The following is a 26,982-nucleotide window of genomic DNA, read 5'->3' as shown; positions in this document are numbered from 1 at the left end:
CCTAAAACACTTGAAGGAGTGCTTTAAAAGAATCTACAAAATCAAGTTCTTTGAAAGGAGCCAGGAGTCCCCTGAGTGAGACAACTTTCAGAGCTGCCTGCAGGACACATTTTCCCTGGGTGTCTGTTAGAAGTAGTCTTAGCGTGCGTCAACTTTTTCTCAGTGTCGCTAGTCAGTAAATCCTGGTTATGCTGCTTTTTAGGAGGATTCCAGCAACGTGGACGACGGTGTGCATGACAGGTTCATAGGGCCACTTCCAAGAGAAGGTTCTGTGGCCTCTACCAGTGATTATGTCAGCCAGAGCTACTCCTACTCATCAATACTGAACAAGTCAGAAACTGGTAAGATCTATGTATTGTTGTGTTCCATACAGTCATAGTCTCTGCAAGTTCAGGCTTAATTACATTTCTTCATTTCATCAGTAGGAACTGAGATCCACAGCAAGACAACTGGTCAGCAACAGCCAGAGTCAGCACAGTACTGTTTCTTCCCTCATCCACTTATTCACTTGCTATCTTAACTGCATTGTTACTACCTTTATTTATCTGCAAACAACCAAAAAAAAAAAAAAAAAAAAAAAGGATATTGTGGTCTGAAGAAAAGTTATTTTGATAACTTTCCCTCAAGAGTGCATTCTGACATTTTTGAAGTCAGCTTCTCTGGAAATAAAATCTTCTTTTCTCTTCTTTAAATTAAGATGGGCTGTGAGGGAATATGCTTCCATGAAGCAGACAGAAAACACTTTATTGGGCATGCTTTATTTATAGTTTAATTGTTAAACTATAGTTTAATTGTTTAATTGTTATGTTTGAAATAAATTACGTTCTCACCACCCATGTGGTGGCTCACAATCATCTGTGGCTCTATCCAGGAGATCCGATGCCCTCATTTGACCTCCACAGGCACACATGTGGTATGTATCCATATATACACATGCAGTCAAAATACATAAACAAAATAAAATAAAAAGAACTAAATATTTTTAAAAACTGTTAGTGTTTTCTGAAAATGATTAAGCCTAGAGTATTTTGAATTTTTTATTATTTATTGTGTATACGTGTTTGATGATGTGTATCTGTACACCATGTGTATACATTACCCACTGAGGACAGAAGAAGGTGTCTGATCCCCTGGTACTGAAATTACAGGCAGTTGTGGGTAATTACATCGGTTCTCTGGAAGAACAGCCATTGAACTTAACTGCTGAGCCCTCTCTCCAGCCCTAGATTATTAAATTTTTATTTCATCTTACTAGGCTAGCTTTATATGAAGGTTTTATTTATATAAGATTGGTTAATTACCTTATGAATATAATCTAGATACATGTCATGTCTTTATCTTACAACAAACCTTTTTCATAAGGTAGTGTTTTGTCCATGTTGGAAGAAATAGAAACAAGTACAGAGAAGTCTTTTGTACAGCTAGTTAATGCTAAGCATAGTTTTTGAATCTTTTTTAAAACTGTAAAAAGATTTTAAATATTGCATTAAACAACAGTAAAGCCATAGATGTGCATTCCAGACTTTGTTTTAATATGACCTATAGTATTATATTTATTATTTGTAATTAGAACTTAGAATGGTTTTCTTATAGCTAATCACTGTGGAGTTTATTTGCTCTAGAAATAGCAAAAGGAACTATGGTCTTTGGTTTATAACTTCTGTCAGTGGATTTTGGCTTCATAAGACCCAGGATAAAAGAATGCAGAATTATTTCAAAGTATAGCACATAGTAAAATTGCTTGTAAAGTCACAAGGATTTATTTCTTCAAAAGTCATGTAGAAATGGTTGCTTAAAATGTAGATTTCAAAGTTTACTTTCCAAAATGCTAGTGGAACTGCTCTAAGTCAGGACAGAAAGTTTTTCATCTTATTTTAAATAAGTACTGTAAAGATTGTTCAGAGATTATTGAGATACTTTTCAAAAGTTCCAGCTCCAACAAATCAAGATTCTAAAAATTGATATTTGTTCTAACAGCTAACTCCTTTTATGAAACATTTATATAATGCTGGGTATTAGGTCCAATTCCCTGTGAATTCATTGAAATTAAGATAATGGTTTTTAAAAGTGTTGTTATTTCTTTGTGGAAATAAAATATGCTATTTGTCACATTATAAAATTAAAAAGCACTGACAGTACTCCATGTAGTAACCACTTTTAGTTATTTTGCTTATTTTTTCTCATGCAGTATGATTTTAAGAAAATGGATCATGCTTTCTTTAAAATGCATAAGCATGGGGACTGGAGACTGCTTTCTGTGTTAGTATTGCAAATCAAATATAATTGGACTCACAGGGCTGATGAGGAGTCAATTGGGCTACTTTGATCTTCCTGTGTTATATATGATGTTTAAAGTGAAAATACTTATACATTTTCATCTTAATTATTGGTGTTTAAACTTATGGAATAAGATTATTTATACTCTAATAAAACCTAGGGTAGTACATGTGTTATTCTTAACATCTTGTTAAATACCACATAGTATATATTTGTATCTTGGTAACAAAGTATCCTGACTTTTGTTGAGAAACTAAGTCCCTCTGAGAAACATTTACCTAATACATACTACAGAAAAACCAGAAATAATTTCTAACTAAGCAGTCTTGCCCTCTGTTGTGTATTTTTTTTTTTTTTTTTTGTAGTGTTTTGGCTCAAGTGCTGATCTGTCCATATTTATATTTTCTCTTTAAAGGTTATGTGGGATTGGTAAACCAGGCGATGACATGCTATTTGAATAGCCTTTTGCAAACACTTTTTATGACTCCTGAATTTAGGAATGCATTATATAAGTGAGTATTTGGAAACTGTTATACATAAAAGTAAGAATAAAAAAAAGTATAGTTTTTAAATAATAAATTAAATTTACCTTTATAGACTTACTTGTAATATTGGGGGTATTTCTTACTTTATAAGCTGACTTCTTGTATAGTATACATGAACAAGAATCTTCTAAAGACTGACATATAAAAGCAATGGGGTGAGAGAATCAGAAATGAGTAAATAGGAAAAGATCAAATTATTGAATGTCCCCATTCATAGTTTTACTGCTTTTATAGGGAGAGGGACATCTGATTTTGATAGAATCTAGAATGCATGCATTGATTTTCTTCCCCCTCTAAATTTAAGAATTCAGTGTTATGTTTTGAACTCATAAACTTTTAAATTAAAATACAACATAGCTTGCTTGTTTAAATGTGTATGTATATTTCTAAGACTAGATCAGATACTTTAAATGCTTTATGGAAGAAGTCCATGTCTAGTAAAACTCAGCCATTTTTATGAACATTTTCTTACAATAAAGTTTATGTACTTTAGCTTTGTATACTTAAAGTATCAGTAACTTGGGGCAGTTTTTGTTTGTTTTGTTTTCCAAACAAAGTTTCTCTATGTAGCCCTGGTTGTCCTGGTACTCGCTTTGTAGACAGGGCTGGTCTTGAATTCACAGAAATCAACCTGACCAAATGCTAGGACTAAAGGGTGTGCCACTATGCCCAGCAGTAGACTTTAAGTCTTAAGTAAACTGATTTTTCCCCCTTTTCTGTTCCTTTTGAGCGGCACCTTTGAAATGATATAAGTATGTATTTGAATTCTTTTTAAAGCTGTAATAGTATTGGTTGTATTACCAGTGTTCTCACTCATATATTCACTTCTCTGAATATGTTTGTAGAAGCAGACATTTATAATTCATTATTATTTGTTGCCTAGCAATAATTATATTCTAGGTTCTTGGAAGAATAGAGAGGAAGGAAAAGTAAGATCTTTGTTTTCTTTTCTATTTTTTAATCATTTTTATTTAATATTCTCTGTATTTACATTTCAAGTGTTATCCCCTTTCCCCTTCCCTCCCCCCAGTTCTTGGCATCAGCATAGTAACTGGGTTTGGTGGCTGCTTGTGGGATGGATCCCCAGGTGAGGCAGACTCTGGATGACCTCTTCTTCAGTTCCTGCTCCTCTATTTGTCCCTGTATTTCCTCCTGTAACTATTGTGTTCTCCCTTCTAAGGACTGAAACATCCACATTCCAGTCTTCCTTCTGTTTGAGCTTCATATGGTCTGTGAATTGATTTTTGGGAATTCTGAACTTTTGGGCTAATATTCACTTATCATTGAGTGCATGCCATGTGTGTTCTTTTGTGACTGGGTTACCTCACCCAGGTTGATATTTTCTAGTTCCATCTGTTTGCCTGAAGTCATTGTTTCTAATAGCTGAGTACTACTCCATTGTGTCAATGTACCACATTTTCTGTATCCATTCCTCTGTTGAAGGACATCTGGGTTCTTTCCAGCTTCTGTCGTTTATAAATAAGGCTGCCATAAACATAGTGGAGCATGTGTCCTTGTTAGATGTTGGAGCATCTTTTTGGGTATATGCCCAGGAGTTTATATAGCTGGGTCCTTAGGTAGTGCTGTGTCCAGTTTTCTGAGGAGCCTCCAGACTGATTTCCAGAGTGGTTGTACCACCTTGCAGTCCCACTAACAATGGAGGAGTGTTTCTCTTTCTCTACATCCTTACCAGCACCTGCTGTCACCTGAGTTTTTGATCTTAGCCATTCTGACTGGTGTGAGGTGGTATTTCAGGATTCTTTTGATTTGCATTTCCCTGATGACTAAGGAGGTTGAACCTTCAAGTGTTTCTCAGCCAGTCTATATTCCTCAGTTGAGAATTGTTTGTTTAGCTCTCTTCCCCATTTTTAAATAGGGAGTCTAACTTCTTTGTATATATTGGATATTAACCCTCCATCAGATTTAGGATTGGCAAAGATTTCTTCCTAATCTATTGATTATCATTTTGTCCTATTGACAGTGTCCTTTGCATTATAGAAGCTTTGCAATTTAATGAGGTCCCATTTGTCCATTCTTGATCTTAGAGCATAAGTCATTGGTGTTCTGTTCAGGAAAATTTCCCCTGTACCTATGTGTTCTAAGCTCTTCCCCACTTTCTCCTCTATTAGTGTCAGTGCACCTTGTTTTATGTGAAGGTCTTTGATCCACTTGGACTTGAGCTTTGTACCAGGACATAAGAATGTATCGATTTGCATTCTTCTACTTGTGGACTGCCAGTTGAACCAGCACCATTTGTTGAAGATTCTGTCTTTTTTTTTTAATTTATGTATTTATTTATTTATTTTTGCTTTTAGCTCCTTTGTCAAAGATCAAGTGGCCAAATATATGTGCGTTCATTTCTGGGTCTTTAATTCTATTCCATTGATCTACCTGCCTGTCTCTGTACCAGTACCAGGCAGTTTTTATCACGATTGATCTGTAATATAGCTTGAGGTCAGGGATGCCGATTCCCTCAGAAGTTCTTTTATTGTTGAAGATAGTTTTCACTATACTGGGTTTTTTGTTATTCCAAATGAATTTGCAAATTGCTCTTTCTAACTCTATGAAGAATTGAGTTGGAATTTTGATAGTGATTACATTGAATCTGTAGATTGCTTTTGACAAGGTGGCCATTTTTACAGTATTAATTCTGCTAATCCATGGGAATGGGAGATCTTTCCATCTTTTGAGATCTTCAATTTCTTTTTTCAGAGATTTGAAGTTCTTGTCATACAGAGTTTTCACTTGCTTGGTTAGGGCCACACCAAGGTATTTTATATTATTTGTGATTATTGTGAAGGGTGTCAATTCTCTTAATTTTTTTCTCAATCTGTTTAGCCTTTAAGTAGAGAAAGGCCGCTGATTTATTTGTTTGAGTTATTTTTATATTCAGCCACTTGCTGAAGGTGTTTATCAGCTGTAAAAGTTCTCTGGTGGAATTTTTGGGGTAACTGAAGTATACTATCATGTCATCTGTAAATAGTGATATTTTGACTTCTTCCTTTCCAATTTGTTTTCCTTTGACATCCTTTTGTTGTCTAATTGCTCTGGCTAGCACTCAGATTACTATATTGAATATTTAGGGGGAGAGTGGGCAGCCTTGTCTAGTCCCTGATTTTAGTGGGATTGCTTCAAGTTTCTCACCATTTAGTTTGATGTTGGTTTGCTGTATATTGCTTTTACTATGTTTAGGTATGAGCCTTGAATTCCTGATCTCTCCTAGGCTTTTATTATGAAGGGGTGTTGAATTTTGTCAAATGCTTTCTCAGCTTCTAATGAAATGATCATGAGGTTTGCTTGTTTGTTTGAGTTTGTTTATAAAGTGGATTTTGTTGATGGATTTCTGTATATTGAACCATCTCTGCATCCCTGGGATGAAGCCAACTTGATCATGGTGAACAATTGTTTTGATGTGTTCTTGGATTTGGTTTGCAAGAATTTTATTGAGTATTTTTGCATCGATGTTCATGAGGGAAATTAGTCTGATTTCTCTTTCTTTGTAGGATCTGTCTTTGGTTTAGTTTGGAGAGTCAAACCTCTTTTGAAACTAAGAAGGAAATAGAGAGTAGTAAAGTTATCTTAGTATCGCCAGTTCCAGACAGGACACCATTAATAGTATCCGTGATGTTTGTGGGTTTGCATTTTGTTTATTAAATACATTATCACCTTAAGAACTCCAGAGCATAGTAACCAACTGGGGTTATCCAGTCTTTTCTCTGCTATATGATCCTAAGTTTTTTATCTGGGAGTCCCTGTAGCTAGATGTAGATGATCACTTACAAATTTGTGAAAATAAAAATTCTACTGGAATTATTTTACTTAATAGCTTTTAAAATTTTATGTGCATTGGTGTTTGGCCTGGATGTATGTCTGTATGAGGAAGTCAGATTCACTGGAACAAGCGTTACAGATGGTTGTGAGCTGCCATGTGGATGCTGGGAATTGAATCCTGGTTCGCTAGAATAACAGCCAATGCTCATAACCACTGACCATCTCTCCACCCCCATTAGCTTTTTAAAAATGTTGTATAGTTGAATATCTGAAGCATTTAAAAATGAGGAAATAGTACCACAAGTCCATGTGCACTCAGTACCCAGCTTTGAATGGCACCCATTGGTAATCTCATCTTTCTGTATCAGTGGTTCTTAACTTGTAGGTCACAACCCCTTAGGGGTCAGGAGGTTGAACAACCCTTTCGCAGGGGTCACACATCAGATATCCAACATATCAGGTAGTTACATTATGATTCATAGTCGTGAATCAATGTTATGAAGTAGCAATGAAAATAATTTTATGGTTGGGGGTCACCATAACATGAGGAACTGTCTTAAAGGGATGCACCATTTAGAAGGGCTGAGAACCGCTACTCTGTATGTAAACTTCATCCCGATGACTTGGCAGGAACAGCTTCATTTCATCTGTGATATAACAGCTCAGTGTTTGAGTTCCTGTGCTGGCCACATAACTCTTTGAACCATTTGTATAAATCATATCCAAACAAGACTTTGATTTAATCTGCTTTTAATTTCTGTTCTCCTTTGTAATTCTCCGAAAATGCATGTATATATTGAAAGCTGGTGTTATTTGTTTGTTATATGGTTTTTCCAGTTTGGGTTTTAATCTTTGGTAAGTAAATATTTTACATTTTGTGTGTGTGTGTGTGTGTGTGTGTGTGTGTGTGTGTGTGTATTATTAGGACAAAGTAATAATAACATTAGATTCAGATCTGACTCTTACATTTAAGTGAGCGTTGTCTTTTACTCTCAAGACTGGAGCTGCCTGTGCCTCTTGTCTAGTTTTAAATTTGTAAATTATAAAAAGACTGATTAGATATTCTTAGTTTTAGTTAATATCCAAATTCTGTGGATTGCCTAGGATTAAAATCTTATGTGATGATTTTGATATTAATGGTATTTTTTAAAATGACATAATTTGATATAATTAACATGATCTCATCCTCCTAGGTGGGAATTTGAAGAGTCTGAAGAAGATCCTGTGACAAGCATCCCGTACCAGCTTCAAAGGCTTTTTGTTTTGTTACAAACCAGCAAAAAGAGAGCAATTGAGACCACAGATGTTACGAGGAGTTTTGGATGGGATAGCAGTGAGGGTAATAATCCTTTTAATGATAATGACCTGTAGTGTTCAGAGACTTCTGGACTAGTGTCACACCTATGCAACGTATCAATAACTTTATTATCTTTACTTGAAACATCTCCTTGCTTTTTGTTTGGGTGTTAATTTATTTTTAATTACTTAATATCTGAGAGATAAATATTTAATTAAGATTCTCATATAGTTAAATTTGGTATATTCTATTTTTAATGCATATAAAATTTTTATAGTTTTTTTCCCCCCAGACATCTTTTTTTGACATGATAAAGATGCTGGGGGGAAAAAAAAACTTCACTGAAAAGGAAAAATTTATTTTTAACTTTGTAACTTTAAAAAATTCTTTTATTTTTTGTTTTTTGAGATTATAGCGTAATTATATCATTTCTATGTCTTCTTTCCTTCCTCCAAACCCTCTTATACCTCTCTTTGCTCTCTTTAAAATTTGTGGCTTCTTCTCTTGGCTGTGTGGTGGTGGAACACACCTTTAAATCTAGCACTAGGAAGGCAGAGGCAGGTGGATTCCTGTGATTTTTGAGACCAGCCTGGTCTACACAGTAAGTTGCAGGACAGCCAGGGCTACACAGACCCTGCTTTAAAAAACAAAACAAAAAATGATGGCCTCTTTTCTCATTAATTGTTATTACGAACATGTCATAGATATAGTAGTCATTAGGACTGGACTCCACAGCTCTACATTTTGATTGGTTGTGGTTTTATGTCTGATACAGAGAGAAATGTCCTAATCTTACTTATACAACTTTTGGTTTGATTATTTTCCTGTGACTGTCTTTTCATGGCTGCAATATGTCTCCCTGTGTTCTTAAAACTTCTTAAAGTAGACTTGTCCATGTTTATATTTTTGTTGAAACAGTAACACAATGTATACTGATACTATTTTTAATTAAATTTTATATTAAATAGCTTGGCAACAGCATGATGTACAAGAACTGTGCCGTGTTATGTTTGATGCTTTGGAACAAAAATGGAAGCAAACAGAACAGGTAAATTCTCTCTTAAGATAAAGGGACTATGTTAAGAAAGCAGAAGGCAGTTAGCATCTTAAATGACTTTTGTTGGAATGTTTAAGACTTGGGCATCAGTCTGCTATAGTTGGAAATTAAATTACTTGACTCTCATCTGCTGTTGACTGAGTCTGAAGCATCTTCATCAAACCACTTCAGACCTTGGTTTCCTCATTGTCCTAGTTATGGTTTCTGTTGCTGAGATGAAACACCATGACCAAAAAAGCACCTTAGGGGCAAAAGGGTTTATTTGACTTCTACTTCCACATCATCGTCTATTCATTGAAGGAAGTCAGGACAGGAACTCAAACAGAGCAGGAACCTGGAGGCAGGAGCTGATGCAGAGGCCATGGAGAAGTGCTGCTCACTGGCTTGCTCCCTGTAGCTTACTTGGCCTGCTCTCTTATAGAACACAGGACCACCAGCCCAGGGGTGGCACCACCTACAATGGACTGGGCCCTCCCCCATTGATCTCTAATTAAGAAAATACCCTACAAGCTTGCCTACAGATCTTTCTCAATTGAGATTCCTTTCTCTCTGACTCTAGCTTGTGTTGAGTTGATATAAAACTAGCATATTCATCACCAAAATAATGAAATTTAGTCTATATAAGCAAGAAGATTTTTTTTCCACTAAGAAGGTATATTGTTGGGAGGGTGGATTTTGAGTAGTTTTTCCTCTTTTTTTTTTTTTTTTTTAAATAAATGATATCTGTACCATATTATAAAGTGTATTCAAGTTTTATAGTCATTTTGACTAATCAAGTATAGTCATATGCTTTGATATTTAAGGTCCTTATTTATCTGACTGAACTCACTAAGTGGCTTTGCTCTATGGGATTCCATGTGGATGAACGTATAGACTGAGGATAATAGAGCAGCCCAGGGATGAAAGAGGAAGAGGTCCTAAGGTGTCAGGCACAAGGACCGGACCTGTGATTGGAATATTGCGATGGCTTGGAAAAGAATCTTTAAACAATAGGTTTAAATAGGACCCCTTCCTACATTATGAAATTAGGCCTATACCTGAACTTTTAAAAGATAAATAGAAAATATATAAGAGAATTTATAAATAGGAATGAATATTGTTTTATAACTGTTCATTTGCAAAAAAAAAAAAATGCGGGGAAATACCAGATTTTTTAGGACACTGGTTTGAACCAAAATCCTAGATGCAGAAGACCTGATTGAAGCAGGAAAAGGAAGAAGGGTCCATCAAGTCAGTTGTGTTAGAGTAGGCAGCTTTGGTGCATCCAGTCTGAATGTGTGTAGATCCATCCTGCATATTTCAAAAGATGTAAATTTATGAGGAAGGAAACTGTTAGTATGTTTTCTCTGTGATCTGCTTTTCACTTGAGAAATGATAACCATTTAAACAACCTGTTGGTTTCTCTGTGTAATCCTATGGGACTGAGTAATTTTATATAAATGGTATTAGGGGCTGTTTCTTCTTCATAGTTCTGAAGTTACCCTTCCTCCTTGTTCACATTCCTCTCTGTGAGTCAGCACTTCATTAAGATCAGCTGAGGCATCCCCACTGACTTCCTAAAACTTGATAACAAGAATCTTGAAGTATGAAGGGTCATTACTTAGGGAATTGCCTGCCTACTTTGAGTCAGAAGAGCCCCCATGGCTGTGAGAAGTAGGTGAGAGATGCATTCTTTTAGATGAGGATATCTTGGGGGTCATTAATTTTAAGGTATTGTTTGAATCTTTGTGTCTTAACATTCTTTGAATTGTTTTATGCTTATTATTAAAATTTAAATTTTTGTTTGCCCAAGTTAGCAGTGGAATTTTATAACTCAGAATATACTATAAGACTAGTAGTGTTTGTGTAAGGCATTCAGAACACAGACGGCTCCTTAGCTCTGTAACAACTTGACTGATTAGTGTGGGTTAGAATCCAGTCTAAGGAAAAAGAATAGAGTGATTGATACTTGATGTCATCACAATCTATCTTACTACTTGAGAGTGTTATTGATTTGAGAGTATTGAAATAATTATTACATTTTGTCTTAAATTAGTGATAATCTAATTTTACTAATTTCTTTTTCAGGTAATTTTTTTCAATTGTCAATCTTGTTCCCTAAAATTTTAGATGCTTATTATATTGGCTTTCTAAAATTTTAGTAGAAAAATATCGATATCATTTTGTATCTCTTCTAATGCCAAGGATTGTGTATTGATACAACTTAAAATTGCTTGTAACAAGGAACATTTTTGTTGATTTTAGGCTGATCTTATAAATGAGCTGTACCAAGGCAAGCTGAAAGACTATGTGAGGTGTCTGGAATGCGGTTATGAAGGCTGGAGAATTGACACATATCTTGATATTCCACTGGTCATCCGACCTTATGGGTCCAGCCAAGCGTTTGCTAGTGTGGTATGTATCTTCCAGCTGACTGGATATTTACTGTAACACACACAGCAGTCTACACTTATATATTATGTGTACACATGTACATATAACATTGATGATTGTGTGTTCCGTTTGCTAAGCCATAGAATTGAGGATATATTAATCAGGTTAACCTGGTGTTTTTAGACAGGTATATGAAGTTCTATTTAAAACTTTAGTATTTTTCCTTTAATCTAAAATGTGTGATGTGGTAATTAGTTTCATTTTTAAATAAACAATAATATTTAAGATTAAAACATGAATAAAATTAGCAGTTATCCAAATTTAACATCTATAATCATCTTTTTCATTTTAGCATTTTTAATCACCTCTTTTAGCATGATTTTTAGCATGATTGCAGACTTAACAATCAGTGCTAAGATCTGTGTCTCATCTTCATTGTATTTGTAGTAGCCAGTGTTCAAGCGCTTTTCTGCTGGTAGCTTGTAGGCACTCATTGTCACAAGACTCACTAGATCCTCTTGGAACACAGAGAATTGTGCACCTGTAAATTTTTTTTTGATAGAAGACATAGTGTAAATGTTCCAGAAGTTTCTGTAGCAGAGAAATTTTTTATAGGTATTTTATTTCTATTTCTTTCTCTGTAGCACACTTGCTAATATTTCAAAGTACATGGAGATTCTGAAGATCAAAGATTGGAAGATCTGTAATAACTTAAGGTCTAGGACAAATGTAGGTTTTTCTTCATTACCAATTCTTCTAAATTATGTTTGAACCAAAATTATAATGCTGTCTAAATAATTTTTTTAGTACAGATAGAAGAAGTATTTAAGCCAGTTGATCTATAAGTGGAGTAGGATATAAAAACAAGGGAGGTTGAATACTTAGAAGTGATACAAGGAGGGTGTTGATAATACCTGATAACTAGAGCAATGGTCAATAAAGGAAAAGGACTCGAGCATACTCTGGGTACAGCAGTAGAAAAAAAAATTTAATGTTTAACCCTTGGAAGGCACAAGAAAGTAAACAGGAATGTTAACTGAAAAACATACCAAAATCTGAAAATAATATGACCACCTTAGTCGCATGTGTATAAATATATCAACTTAGAAACAGTGGATTTTAAAAATACATTCTAATAATATGTTGTCCAGAAGGAATTTCGTGCATGAACATGTGAGATAGTGGAAAGTGGTGTGTTGTGAAAATACTCATCAGAAGAAATTAGTCGTGGCTGTGTATTAGGCAGATAAAAACTGTTTTAGAATATTTCTGTACCATCAAGACAACAATGCTAAATCTATATGCACCAACTGTCAGCTGCAAAGTGAGTGAAGAAATAGCTTCTTTAGAAAACACAGACTAATTTTTTTCTAGTCATAGTTGGAAATTTCAGTACTGTGTTCCTTTACCAACTGATAGCTAAAGCAACTATACAGAATGGCAAAGAAGTTATAGAGGAATCAACAGCACTATCATTTGATGGAAATCCAACTGACATCAAATGTTCCATTCAGCTGCAAAGTACACATTTAAATGCCCATAAAATATAGTCCAGATTGGCCAAAGCTTGTGCTGTAAAAGTACTCTTAAATTTTCTAGTTGCATTATATGATTTCTGACCACAGTGAAGTTGGTATAAATACCACTACCAGAAAAATTAGGAAAATAACCAAATAATTGGAATCCCATGTGAAAGAAATGAAGAGACTAAAGACAAAAAGAACATTTACACATATCATGTACCAGACAAAGGAATATCTAAACATAAAAAAAAAAATTTAAGTGTTGAGTTTTGTTTTTATAAATTCACAGTCTACTTAGAAAATTAGCAAAAGGCCAGGCAGCGGTGGCACATACCTTTAACTCCAGCACTTGAACCTCTATGAGTTCAAGGACAGCCTGTCTACAGAATAAATTTCAAGACAGCCAGGGCTATACAGTAAAACCCTACCTCAAAAAGAAAAAAAAGAAAATTAGCAAAAGACTTCACCAGCACCAGCATTTCATTAGAAAGGACATTCATAAATAAACAATAAACATGATTATTGGTCAAGTAGAAAATCTTAATAGGAATTTTAAGAACCATTGTAATTGAATGAAAAATAAAATTATAGCACCAAATTTTAAGACACAGGTGACACAATTTTGAAAAGAAAACTTAGAACACTGAATAGCTCATTTAAAAAATAAGTTTCAGGTCAATAATCTTAAGTATTCACCTAACTTGGAAAAACGAAATTGACAGACACCCAGTAAAAGCAATTATATAAAAGATCAGAAAACAGTGAAAAAAATAATAGGGGTGTAGAGGCGATCAGTAAACCATTTTGTTCTTTAAAAATAGTAGGTTTTGAAATACTTAAAACAAGACAGGAAAGGAGATGACAAAATTCCGAACATTGTGAATGAAAAAGATGTCACTCCCTAGTTACGTAACACAAATATCAATAACGTACACCTAGTGAGCTACTTCACTACTGAAACATTTGGAAAAGGAAACTTTCAAGTCTGAATTGTTTCATAGGGCACTTGAAACATTTTAGTACAAGTTCAACATAGTCTTTTCTTAAAAAGAAAGAATTCTTCCCTGTCTGTTTTGTAGAGCCTTGATGTCCAGATTGTCTTAACCAATGATGTTTGCTCTCAATAATTTGTTCAGTGTGAGTTCTAACTAACTCAGTTAAGCAGAAGGAGCAAGGTCAAAGCTGACAGTTTTTAATATGTATGATTGTATAGAAAATACTAAAGCAGATTTAAAACAAGCAGATAGCAGGGTAATAAGAAAAACATTCAAAAGTCAATACTAGCAACGAATAGGTAGAAATGAAATTTTAAATACAGGACTGCTTGAAAAAAGTGCAAGTGCTAAAGAAACAACAACGTCATATTGGATCAAACAATAACACATAGTGGATTTCTGTACTGACAACCAGAAAACTGGGAATGGCGTTGAACTGGAGAAACATTGACTGGGAATTCAGCATAGTAAGGACACCAGTTCTTCTGCAGTTACGTGGTGTAATCAGTCCTTATTGAAGGCCACCAAGACTTCCATAGCACATATTTAAATTCACTGGAATAGCCAGAGTACTTAAAAAAAAAAAAAAAAGTGGAAGGAACAGATCTACCTAAATTAGATTGAATGCTACTTATCAATAAAAATCCTTTTATATTCCTGTAGTCATCAGGATGTTTTGGTATTAGCAAATGGATGACTGAACAGAAAACCCAGATATAGATTCATACAAATATGCTCAGCAAATTTTGATGGGCAGAGAAATAATTGAGGGAAGGTAGGGTGAACGGTTGAAGTAATGGTGCTGACTGCTGCTATTAGCATCTGTCTCGTGCCAGTGAACCTTGACTCATCACACCCTCCTCAGACAGTAACTCAGAATGGACTTGGACTCAAATGTAAAATATGTAAGACTTTAGTAAAAACAAAATCATATAAATCAGACATCAGAACTGTAAGGTTTAATGTCAAAAATATAACTCACAAAATTAAAAGTATTTACTCCTGAAATGGAATATTTGCACATCAAAAATCTGACAAAGGAATATTTAAAATATGTAATTTAAAGCCATCAGTTTTGTTTTATTTTTTAAGGTAATATTTTTTAATTTTTTTGCATAAAAGTATACAAATACATTTTTATAAGGTTGTAATTAAGTATTTGTGGGTACATATACATACACATATGTATATATGTAGCAATAATATAGGAAAAGAGGTTATTAATTTGAGGAGATAGGAGAGAAACTGGGAGGGGCTGTAGGAAGGAAAGGGAGATGTGATACAGTTCTATTTTAATTAAAATATATTCTTTTTTTTCTTTTTTTCTTGATCTTCACACAGTCTGTGGGTTGTTTCTGGGGTGTTCAGAGCTTTCTGGGGTTAGTATCCCATTATCAGTGACTGCATATTATGTCTGTTCTTTTGTGACTGGGTTATCTCACTCAGGATGATATTCTCTAGATGCATCCATGTTCTTGAGAATTTCGTTAGGCCATTGTTTCTGATAGCTGAGTAGTACTCCATTGTGTAAATGTACCACAATATTTGTATCCATTCATCTACTGAAGGACATCTGGGTTCTTTCCAGCTTCTGGCTATTATAAATAGAGCTGCAGTGAACATTGTGGTGCATGTATCTTTGTTGTATGTTGGAGCATCTCTGGGGTAAATGCCCAGAAGTGGAATAGCTGGGTCTTCAGGTAGTACTATGTCCATTTTTCTGAGGAACCGCCAGACTGATTTCCAGAGTGGTTGTACCAGTTTACAACCCCACCAGCAGTGGAGAAGTGTTCCTCTTTCTCCACATCCTCGCCAGCATCTATTGTCATCTGAGTTTTGGATCTTGGCCAATCTGACTGGTGTGAGGTGGAATCTCAGGGTTGTTTTGATTTGCATTTCCCTGATGGCTAAAGATGTTGAACACTTCCTTAGATGTTTCTCAGCCATTCGATATTCCTTGATTGAGAAAGTTTTGTTTAAGTCTGTACCCCATTTTTTAATAGGGTTGTTTGATTCTCTGGTATCTCGCTTTTTGAGTTCTTTGTATACCTTGGATATTGGGCCTGTATCTGATGTGGGGTTGGTAAATATCTTTTCCCACTCTGTTGGCTGCCGTTTTGTTTTCATGATAGTGTCTTTAGCCTTACAGAAACTTTGCAATCTCATTAAGTCCCATTTGTCAATCTTTAACCTTAGAGCTCGAGCTATTGGTGTTCTGTTTAGGAAATTTTCTCCTGTGCCTATGAGTTCTAAGGTTTTTCCTACTTTCTCATCTAATAGTTTCAGTGTACCTGGTTTAATGTGGAGATCTTTGATCCACTTGCACTTGAGCTTTGTACAAGGAGATAAGAAAGGGTCTATTTTCATTCTTCTGCATGCTGAGTGCCAGTTGGACCAACACCATTTGTTGAATAGGCTGTCCTTTTTCCATTGAATGTTTACAGCTCCTTTGTCAAAAATCAGGTGACCATATACGTGAGGGCTTATTTCTCGATCTTCTATTCGATTCCATTGATCTACATGCCTATTTCTGTACCAGTACCATGCAGTTTTCAGCACAATAGCCTTATAATATAGCTTGAGGTCAGGGATAGTGATTCCTGCAGATGTTTTCTTGTTGTTGAGGATAGATTTCGCTATTCTAGGTCTTTTGTTATTCCAAATGAAATTGCACATTGCTCTTTCCAACTCAGTGAAGAACTGGGTTAGAATTTTGATGGGGATTGCATTGAATCTGTAGATTGCTTTTGGTAAGATGGCCATACAGGTTCTTCACTTGCTTAGTTAGAGTCACACCAAGGTATTTCATAGTTTTTGTGACTATTGTGAAGGGTATCTTTTCCCTAATTTCTTTTTCCACATGTTTATCCTTTGAATATAGGAAGGCTACTGATTTGTTTGAGTTAATTTTATATTCGGCCACTTTGCTGAACTTGTTTATCAGCTGTAGGAGTTCTCTGGTGGAATTTGTGGGGTCGCTTAAGTACGCTATCATGTCATCTGCAAATATTTTTTAATTTCACAATCCATTTAGAAAATTGACAAAAGACATTGCCAGTATTTTATCAGAGTGAGCATTCATATGCCAGGATCAGAAATTCTCAGTCAACTAGCTATTAAGGAAATGTAGGTTTTACAGTGAAGATCTTCCTGCCACTGGTACAGTTAACAGTACAAATCATCCATCACAGTAGCTGAGTTAATGAAGTGTTAGCCATGCAAGCGTGAGAACCTGGTTTTTGATCCCAGAGCTCACACAGAAGTTGAACATAGAGACAACACATGCTGGGACTAAAGTGCTGGGGAGATGGAGTAAACCGTATGTTTACTAGCAAGAAACCTAAGGTTGGCTAGCTGGCCAGTTCAAATTGGGTGGGCCCATGGTCAGTAAGAGGCCCTCTTTCTCTAAAAATACGGTGAAGAATGATTGAGGAAGACTTGTACAGTGACTTCTGCTTCAGCATATAGATAGATGCCTATACACATACACAAACATTCACACATACATTCACACACACAAAATACTTATGGAATTTAAAGCTGCTCACAATGCAGAGAAACTGGATTACACTGCTTGAGTAATTGCAAACATTACAGATTATCTTTATAAAACTGAATATGGAATTGGCACAAGTCCCAGTAATTGTATTCTGGGCCATTTGTCCAAATGAAGTAAATTCATACTTCTATAAAAACTTGTACATTAATATTGGTTGCATTTTTATTTTTAATATTCAAAAGTAAGTAAGATGAGATTTGCCTTAACGAGTAAATGATTGAACAAACGCTGATACACATAAGCTGCAGATACCAATGAGCAGTATTGAATGAACGTGCAGGAAATGAAGCTGGATGGAAGAAAGCCGTCACAAACGTTGGCATACTATCTGGTTTCATTTGCATAAACGTGGTCGTGTGATGTCTTTATGGCTACATTTTAGAACTTCATCACTGTTGATCATTACTAGAGTTCCTGAATTTGGTCAATTCCTGTTTTTATAGAGAAACTACTTAGTGGGGATAAAGGACCCAACACAGATAATAAATACACAGAACTAACTTAATACACAGACTGGGGCAAACAGTGATTTGAGAATGTTTAAATGAAGAAGAAGGATCATGTTAGTATCCCCATCACTATTATGATGATCTGATCTGTAATTTTCAAAATATCATTCTTAGGAAATAAGGCAATGTATATAGAGTACCTTTGGATAATATCAGTTCTTGGAAGTATGTGCAAATTTATAATTCTTAGAAATGAAAATGAAAAAATGATGAGTGGGTGGCTTAGGTGAAGTTCTTTTCCTAACTCAGAGCAAAGAGTCTCACAGATAAATGCCTGAATATAACCATCTATACAGTTTGCTTTGCTGCTGAGTATCACTAACAAGAATTTCTCACAGCATCAGAGATGCAAAAGATAGAGCTCAGTGCATTGTTCAGTTCTTATTATTTGTAAAACCTGGAAATACTGGTTTCCCTAATCTAAACAAAGCAAATGTAAAACAGTGAAGAAAACTGGATCTGTAGAGAATGCTGATAGGCCAACAGTGAGAAGATGGCCGTACTATGTTTCTTCTGGTTGCACTTGAGCCAAGATTATGTGCTATAAAATTGTAACGTAACCTAAGAATGTAAGAATTTTCCTTGTTCTACTTTGACTTGAAAAAGTAAAACTTGTTCTACTTTGAAAAAGTCTCCACCTCTATGATCAGTTAAATCGTTCATAGTATGTGAGGGAGAGAATAGCCTATGTAAAGCAAAGCTCCTCGCCCTAGAATGCTAAAGTCACAGTTTGGAGCTAATTTAGAAACATAATTTGTTAATAGATTAACATGTAAAACTGTAGCTTACAAGAAGCAGTCTTTTTCTGTTCTGTGTGCTTACACAGCATGGTGTTGGTAACATCTTATTCCTTTTCATAGCTTAGGACCTACCTACTTTCTAAAGATCAGGACTTTTCCTTTCTATATCATTCAGTCCAACCCCACAGTGTAAAAGGCAGTAAGAAATCAGGTGGAAGTCGGTGGCAGCGGCACACACCTTTAATCCTAGCCAGCACTTGGGAGGTAGAAGCAGGCAGATCTATCTCTATGAGTTCCAGCACAGCCTGGTCTACAGAGTGAGTTACAGAACAACCAGGGCTACTTAATAAAAACCTGCTTTGAAAAACTTAAAAAAAAAAAAAAAAAAAAAGTAGAAGTGGTTGGAGTATAAAATACTGACCAAAGCAATTTTTATGAAGAGTGAAGTAACAATTTTATTATAACTTTTAATGATAATTATAATAATATTTTGCTGCTGATTTTGTTCTGTTCATTTCATTTATAGCAGTTTTGGTGATTTCAGTTACAGTTTTAACATTAAACCGTGTTTTAAGTAATTTGTAAAACAATTACTTTTTTCTAACTAGGAAGAAGCATTGCATGCATTTATTCAACCAGAGATCTTAGATGGCCCAAATCAATATTTTTGTGAACGTTGTAAGAAGAAGTGTGATGCTCGTAAGGTAAGAGACTTGTAAATATTATTATGTCTGAGATGAGATTCAGTATTCTGTCCATTTGTCCCCTAACCACACTGGCTTCTTTTTTAGGGCCTTCGGTTTTTGCATTTCCCCTATCTGCTGACCTTACAGTTGAAAAGGTTTGATTTTGATTATACAACCATGCATAGAATTAAACTGAATGATCGAATGTCATTTCCAGAGGAGCTAGATATGAGTACATTTATTGATATTGAAGATGAGGTAAATACTACATTTTCTTGTTATGCTTTTCATTATATACTTTATATTTTATTTTAATTTTTTAAAATTACTTTATGTATATGAATGTTTGGCCTGAATGTATGTCTATGTGTTACATGTGTGCCTGATGCCATCATAGGCCAAAAGAGTGTGTTGACTCCTTTGAAGTTAGAATTAGATACAGTTGTGAGCCACTATGTGGGGGCGAGGAGTTAAACCCTGGTCCTCTGAGACAGCAGCCAGTTTTCTTACCATTGAGCCATCTTAATTTAGCTCTTAAATTAACTAAATTACAAAAGCAAACATACAAGAGGTTTTATCTACTACTCTTTGATTTTATTTTTTGTTTTAACTTGGAACTTTAAATAGTTTTTAAATGGGACTTTAATGAATAAAGGAAAGGTTCATCAATTTCTTTCTACTCATTGACCTCCAAGGCTTTCTAGCTTTATTTAATATATGTATTAAATATATTTAATTTATATATATATATATATATTATATATATATAAAATCCTGCTTCTTTTGGATGTTCTCCTGACTACATTGTGTGAACTAATTTCAATCAGAAAGGGTAGTTGTTACATGGTGATAAATCTTGCTGTAAGAGGTTTGTATGATGTTTTCCTGATTGACTTAATACTAGTTGTAAAGCTTAAATATAAGTGCAAATAGTCATCAAGTTCCATTTAGTATTTGTCTTAGTTAGGGTTACAGTTACTGTGGTGAAACACCAAAAGCAAGTTTGGGAGGAAAGAGTTTATTTGGCTTAAATTTTGGCAAACTGTTTATCATTGAAGAAATCAGGGCTCAAACCTGGAGGCTGGAGCTGATGCATAAGCCAGAGAGGAGGGCTGCTTATGGCTTGCTCCCCATAGCTTGCTCAGCCTGCTTTCTTATAGAACCCAGAACCACCAGCCCAGGGATGGCACCACCCACATGGTTCAGGCTCTCCTGTGGGTTTGCTTACAGCTTGATCTTGTGGAGGCATTGTCTCAATTGAGGCTCCCTCCTCTCTGATGACTATAGTATGTGTCAAATTGACATAAAACTAGCCAGCATAGTATCTGTGTGAGTGTGATAAGAGTGAGTTTGATAAACAAGGAAACAATGTTCTCTGCACCTCATGTATGTTGTGCCAGTGTTGGTGGAGAGGGGATTCCAGTCTTTGTGCTAAAGGGCTTCAACCGCTTCACTTGCTCTCCACCTAGTCTCTATGTGTCACTTTTAGTTCTATAAACACCAGAGAGAATATGCCTTTATATTTGGTACATCCTAGTAAATTCCTCAGCTCTGGCCCTCATTTTCCTGTCTGTTGTGAGAAGCTGTCGTAACTGCAGTGGATGTTCACTGAATGGCAACTACTGCCAATGGCCGCTTAAAAAGAACTGATAAAGTACCAGATCAGGCTGGATGTGCACACCTGGAGAGAGAAGGGAAGGGAACTAGAAGATTGCCTTAAATGTAGATGAAGATCTGATCAGTGCTTTGTGTATTCCTGACATATTTGTTGTAAAGGAAAACCTATCCCAAGGGAAAGAAATACAGATTTTGCTTGTTTGCTTGGAATTTGGGGAATTTTCTAAAAAATCCTGTTTGGTTGGTTAGTTAGCTTGGGGTTTGTTTTTGGCTTTGCTTTATTTTTGATACAAAGTCTTGTTATACATTTGTGGCTGACCTGAAATCAGTAGTCTATGCATCCCAAACGCTGGGATTACAGGTGTGTGCTGCCATGCTCATCTTGATCATCAAATGTCCTCAAAGGAAGAAGACTGCATTCGGAACTAGATGATATACTTAGAGAGATGTTATTACCATCAGCAAAAGTTATTCTTATTGTGTATTACTTGGTGGTTTCAAGAACTTACTTATGCACATCAAAGGCTTTTATCTTAAAAAGATCTAAATTTATATTAATAAGAACATTGTGGGTATGTGTATAAATTATTAAAGGAAAGGAGAAGAAAGAGTTGTTTGGAGTTTCTAATAAGTGGAATTCTTCACCTTAAGTCTCAGTGGCTATGAATTGAAAGCCGTCATGCATGGGAGTGTGATATCCCTGCACTGAGTACAGCAGACTCTAAAGTTCTCAGGGATGGGATGGCTTAGTTCACTTTTTTCACACAGTAATAAGAGAATGTTTTGTTGGGATTGGGAATAAAGGATTCTGTTTAGAGCTTAGGGTAGTTGCTGTCTCAAATGTTGCTGAAGGAAATATTAATTTTCTATTGTCACTTTGTAGCAGTAATCCTAAATGGGGTTTAATATAATTGAGAATCGCTATTTGCAGTGTTAAATTTTTTATGAACAATAGAAATGCTTTCTAAGTATTTTTTTAAGTTGTTATAACCTAAATTTGTTTGAACCTGAGTTCAAACAAATTTACTTAAAATTAAATAAATGCTTCTCTTAATCAGAACATTTTAACTACGGGAACATGTTTTAAAAAACATAATATCTTTTCCTTTATCTGGTTTAAGATGTTAAGATAACTGTGCCTTATTAGAAATCTCCTCAGACTGAAAGTTGCACTGATAGTGGAGCAGAAAATGAAGGCAGTTGCCATAGCGACCAGATGAGCAATGATTTTTCCACGGATGATGCTGTTGATGAAGGAATATGCCTGGAGAGCAGTAGTGGGAGTGAGAAGATTTCAAAGCCTGGCCTGGAAAAGGTACCTTTTATAATGTTTATTAGTATTAGGTGCTGAGCATGCTTAAGCAAGTGATCCACCAGAAAGCTATAGAATATAATAATTTTTGTATTTTGTGCTTCGTTTTTGATAATTAAAACTTTTAAAAAATGTTTTTGTGCTGGATATAATCATAATTGCATTTTGGGAAACACTACTTACTACTTCTTAGGAGACTGTACTGTGTTGAAAATTGTCCCATGTCAGAATAGGTACTAACTCTGCCCCCCAATTACATTTCTAAAAAAATTCTGAGGTTGCAAGTGTTAGCTAAGTATGGTGGTGTATTTGTAGACCTGAATCACTTTCAAAATTAGAATTATAGGTATCACATTACAAGTAAAAGGCAGCTCCACCTATATGGAGAAGCAAGGGTTCTCAGGTACAATATTTTACTAACAGTTACACTGAAGCATTTTCCTAAAATAAGGACAAGGCAAGGATACTGCCTTATCATTTCTATTCAGTACTAAACTGGACATTTACAGTAAAACTTAAAAATGTGCTACTAGTGGTCATTTGATAAATGCCTGGAATCTCAGCACTTGGGTGGCAGAGGCAGTGATATTTCTTTGAATTACGAGTTCCAACCAGCAGTTGCTACTGAGTAAGCCCTATTTCAAAAAATAGTAACTAATGTTCTTAGCACAAATTCTAGATTGTAGATAAATTTTGAAACCTGCCTGACATTGCTTTGATTAATCTTAGTTTTGTCAATAAAACTTGAACTATTCAGGTTTTCAAAATTTGTTTTAAAGGTTTCATTCTGTAACAATTATAATCATTTTAAAGTTAAGACAAACTGAGATGTGCTGATAGATTTTGGAAGGTCCCAGTATTTTCTAAGCAAAGAATAAAAGAAGTAAATATACTTTTCTAGTATGCCTGATTTGTTCTCTGGTGCTACAAAACAAAGAAAGAGCTACTTCAGAAAAGTGAATGAGATCTAACAGGCCTATATAGTCGTGTACACATGTGATCCCAGATGTAGGATAAAAGTCAGAGAATTGGATGCAAGTTTGAGGCTAGTCTGGTCTAACATAGCTTGTTTCAGTCCAGAAAGGGTTGCAAAGTGAGACCCTCTCAAAAACTTTAACACACAAAAAACCTTGTAGAATCTTCTTATGAAAAAATGGTCTTTCTAACCTTCTGTGTCATAATCTTCCTGGAGACTCTATTTCTTTTAAATATATTTTATTTGATGTATATGGGTGTTTTGCCTGCATGTCTGTATACCATGTATATACCTGCTACCCTCAAGACTGAAGAGGATATCTAGAGTTAAAGGCAGTTGTGAGCTGGTATGTGAGTGCTGGGAACTGAAGCTGGGTCCTCTGGAAAGGCAGCCAGTGCTCTTCCAATGAGCCATCTCCAGCCCTGGGAACTCTTATTTTTATTCACTCCAGGTAGAGATGGCGGAGACAGACCAGAGAAAGGATTCCATCCAATTCCAGCTTGGTGAACCAGTGAGTTTATTGCACTTCTTTAATGAAGCATGATGACTCTTGGGCCGCTTTATCGCCAAAAAGCCCACTCCAGCATGGGTAGCAAGTTAAAAGAGTCTCCCTTCTCAGCACCTGGTTACTACTAGTTATATAACCTGAGCCTCTGAGTTTACAACAGTCTTGTGTTTGGAGGTGGTTGTAGAGTTTTAAGAAATATATGTATGTATGTCTTAATTAGAGTTTCCATTGCTGTGAAGAGACACCATGACTATGGCAACTCTTATAAAGGAAAACATTTCATTGGGGCTGGCTTACAGCATCAGAGATTTATTAGTCCATTGTCATCATGGCAGGAAGCATGGTGGCATGCAGGCACACATGGTGCTGGAGAAGGAGCTGAGAGTTCTATATCTGAATCTACAATTAGCAGGAAGAGATGGGACTAGCTTGAGCATTTACAACCGCCAAGCCCACCCCCAGTGACGCACTTTTTTCAACAAAGTCACACCTACTTCGACAAAGCCACACCTCCTAATAGTGCCCTCCCCCAGCCCCGAGTGCACACGTGTGTGTGTGTGTGTGTGTGTGTGTGTGTGTGTGTGTGTGCACCATGTGCATGCCTGATACCTATGGACCCCAGAAGAGGGTGGTTGTGAGCTATAGTGTGGGTGCTGAGAACCAAACTTGGATCCTCTCCAAGAGCCTCAAGTGCCATGTAACCTCACCTCAGACCTGCCTCTCTAGGCTCTCTTGTGAGTTTGATATGAGCCCTCTGTGCTGTTATATCTTCCTCACTATTATGTACTGTTTGTGGTTTTTGAAGCAGTGTCACTTCATAGTCCAGACTGGCCTTGAATTCTCAATTGCTGTCCTGCTCTAGCCTCTTGAGTGCTAAGATTACCATCCTGAGCTACCGTTTCTAGCTGCTACCTATTGATTTTAGAATCAAAAATACTGGTTGCCAGGCTCTCTGGTATTACTAATTGTTTTAGGGAGTGTGAAGTGCCAAAGCCTCTAAAAGAAAAAGTAATTCAAGCTAGTATGGATGCACATGTCTCATAATTCTAGCACTTGGAAGGCAAGTCTAGAAGAGTCAAAAGTTTGAGGCCTACTCTAGGCAACACAGTGGGTTCAAAAGCACCTGGGCAGCTTAGACCCTATCTCAGAGGAGCAGGCCTATAGCCACATACTAGAACACTTGCCTAGCATCTATGAGTTCAGTCTCTACTACCAACAAAAGAGAGAAAAAGAGCAAAGGTTCTTAGTGTGTTATAGACAGCATCAGGCGTGTTCAGAGTGGAACAGCCATAAACTGATTTATTACCTAAATAGCACTAGTTCTGGATTTCAGGGAGAGATGTGGGTGTGGGTGGTTGTGTTGAGACAATGTCTCTTATATGGAGCCTTGTCTGTCCTAAAATTCACTGTGTGGACTAAATTCACAGGGTTATGTCAGCTTCTGCCTCCCAGGTGCTATAATTTAAACTGTAAGCCACCATGCCTGGCTTGAATTGATTATTGATATAATTAATAGATGCCCAATTAATATATTACTTATCAAAAGTAGTGCATGAGTACATTAGAAGATACTTCAAATTAGTGTCAGCAATAGAATTTTATTTAAAGGAAAAAACAATGTGGTGGTGGTTTTTTTTCTTTCTTTCTTTCTTTCTTTCTTGTTTTTTGTTTTTTTGAGATGGTTTCTCTGTATAACCTTGGCTGTCCTGGAACTCACTCTGTAGACCAGGCTGACCTCAAACTCAGAGATCCACCTGCCTCTGCCTCCCAAGTGCAGGGATGAAGGGCAGTGTGCACCACCACTGCCTGATAATTTCTTGAGCTTGACTATGCAAATTAAAACAGCCTTCTATTTAGTATGTACTTCACAAAATTTCAGACTACTATTTTTCATAAATAATCAAGCATTGTTTATAGACATACAGTTCCAAAGATCACAAGACAGCATAATACAGATATGAGTGTGAAAGTATCACATGCTAATAAGGTTTTGCTGACTCACCATTTTAATGTTACCCAAGGGGCAAGTTAGCTCACAAAGGATAACTGTCATGTTACCTTACTCTGGAAACATAGAAACTAGAGTTTCTAACAAGGTTTACTATAGCCTTCTCTTCCAAACGTTTCTTCTCTCTTTAGAACTCCCTGATGTATGAGCTCTTCTCTGTGATGGTACATTCGGGGAGTGCTGCTGGAGGACACTATTATGCTTGCATAAAGTCTTTCAGTGACGATCAGTGGTACAGTTTCAATGACCAACATGTGAGCAGGGTAAGGCTCTTGAAATGGAGAAGTTAACTCAGTGGCAGGGGGTTTATTCAGAGCAGAGATACCTAAGGTGGTGTGTCTCTAGTTCCCATTATCTATTCTTTCATTGATAATAGTGTCCTTGTTCTGCTTTGTTAGAGCTTGTTACATGTTTCCAAAATAGACTACCCCTTTCCTCTAGCCCTCACCCTTCCTTGTAATTGATGTGGGGCTAGGAGGCTGGAGGCTGACTCACCAGAGTAGCCACTGATAAACTCTGAATTATCAGTGTGATCCTTTTTGGAAATGTCATGACACATCTAACTCAGAGTCCAAACGGTTAAATTAGAGTTGGGCTTAGTGATTCGCCCCCACAGTTTTTAGCACTGGGAAGGTTGAGACAGAATTGTTCAAGCACAGCCCAGGCTACAGATTAAGAACCTGTCTTGGGCCAGGGGGAACTATTAGGTTATGTATTTTACATGATGGCATTAATGTAATTTTTACAAAAAAAGTAACATTGCAACTTTTTAGATAACACAAGAAGACATTAAGAAGACACACGGTGGAGCTTCAGGAAGCAGAGGCTACTATTCCAGTGCTTTTGCAAGGTAACCAATAAATGAACTTCAGTTTGACTCACTGGAGTAAGTTTAGCTTCTCTGTGGTCTTACTAAGAAAGCCTTAGCCAAGGATCAGCAGACTACAAGCCACGGGTATCTTCTGTTCATAAGTTTTTGGCAAATGCCCACTGTAATATAGCTTGAGTTGCAACACAGTCCATCTGGCCCACAAAGAGTGAGGTTTTGGTTTAGTGTGGGTTGTATTGTGTTGGGTTGGGTTGGTTTGCTTTGCTTTGGTTTGGTTTGGTTTGGTTTGGTTTGGTGTATTGTGGTTTGGTGAGGTGTGTATTATGGTTTGGTGTGGTGTGTGGTGTGGTTTGGTTTTTTTGAGGCAAGGTTTCTCTATAATAGCCTTGGCTGGCCTGAA

The 26,982-nt window shown here is 36.1% G+C and overlaps 1 protein-coding gene across 4 annotated transcripts in view; it reads left to right on the top strand.

Moving 5' to 3' along the window:
- Positions 1 to 26,982, top strand: part of USP47 (ubiquitin specific peptidase 47) — an 83,231-nt gene that overhangs the window by 32,041 nt on the left and 24,208 nt on the right. For 2 of the 4 annotated variants that reach the window (XM_080913201.1, XM_080913199.1), the window contains 11 exons: positions 203 to 341; positions 2,693 to 2,789; positions 7,787 to 7,932; positions 8,859 to 8,938; positions 11,192 to 11,341; positions 19,255 to 19,350; positions 19,438 to 19,590; positions 22,097 to 22,264; positions 23,689 to 23,748; positions 25,885 to 26,016; positions 26,527 to 26,603. In XM_080913201.1, coding sequence (XP_080769327.1) covers positions 203 to 341; positions 2,693 to 2,789; positions 7,787 to 7,932; positions 8,859 to 8,938; positions 11,192 to 11,341; positions 19,255 to 19,350; positions 19,438 to 19,590; positions 22,097 to 22,264; positions 23,689 to 23,748; positions 25,885 to 26,016; positions 26,527 to 26,603 — 1,298 coding nt within the window. The remainder of the gene's footprint in view (positions 1 to 202; positions 342 to 2,692; positions 2,790 to 7,786; positions 7,933 to 8,858; positions 8,939 to 11,191; positions 11,342 to 19,254; positions 19,351 to 19,437; positions 19,591 to 22,096; positions 22,265 to 23,688; positions 23,749 to 25,884; positions 26,017 to 26,526; positions 26,604 to 26,982) is intronic. The other 2 variants (XM_080913202.1, XM_080913200.1) reach the window with 1 other exon arrangement.

The sequence above is a fragment of the Micromys minutus genome (genome assembly GCF_963924665.1).
Source record: "Micromys minutus genome assembly, chromosome: 2".
In the NCBI taxonomy this organism is placed as follows: domain Eukaryota; kingdom Metazoa; phylum Chordata; class Mammalia; order Rodentia; family Muridae; genus Micromys; species Micromys minutus.
The sequence above is the reverse complement of the archived record's forward strand: the minus strand, read 5'-3'. Positions and strand labels throughout refer to the sequence as shown.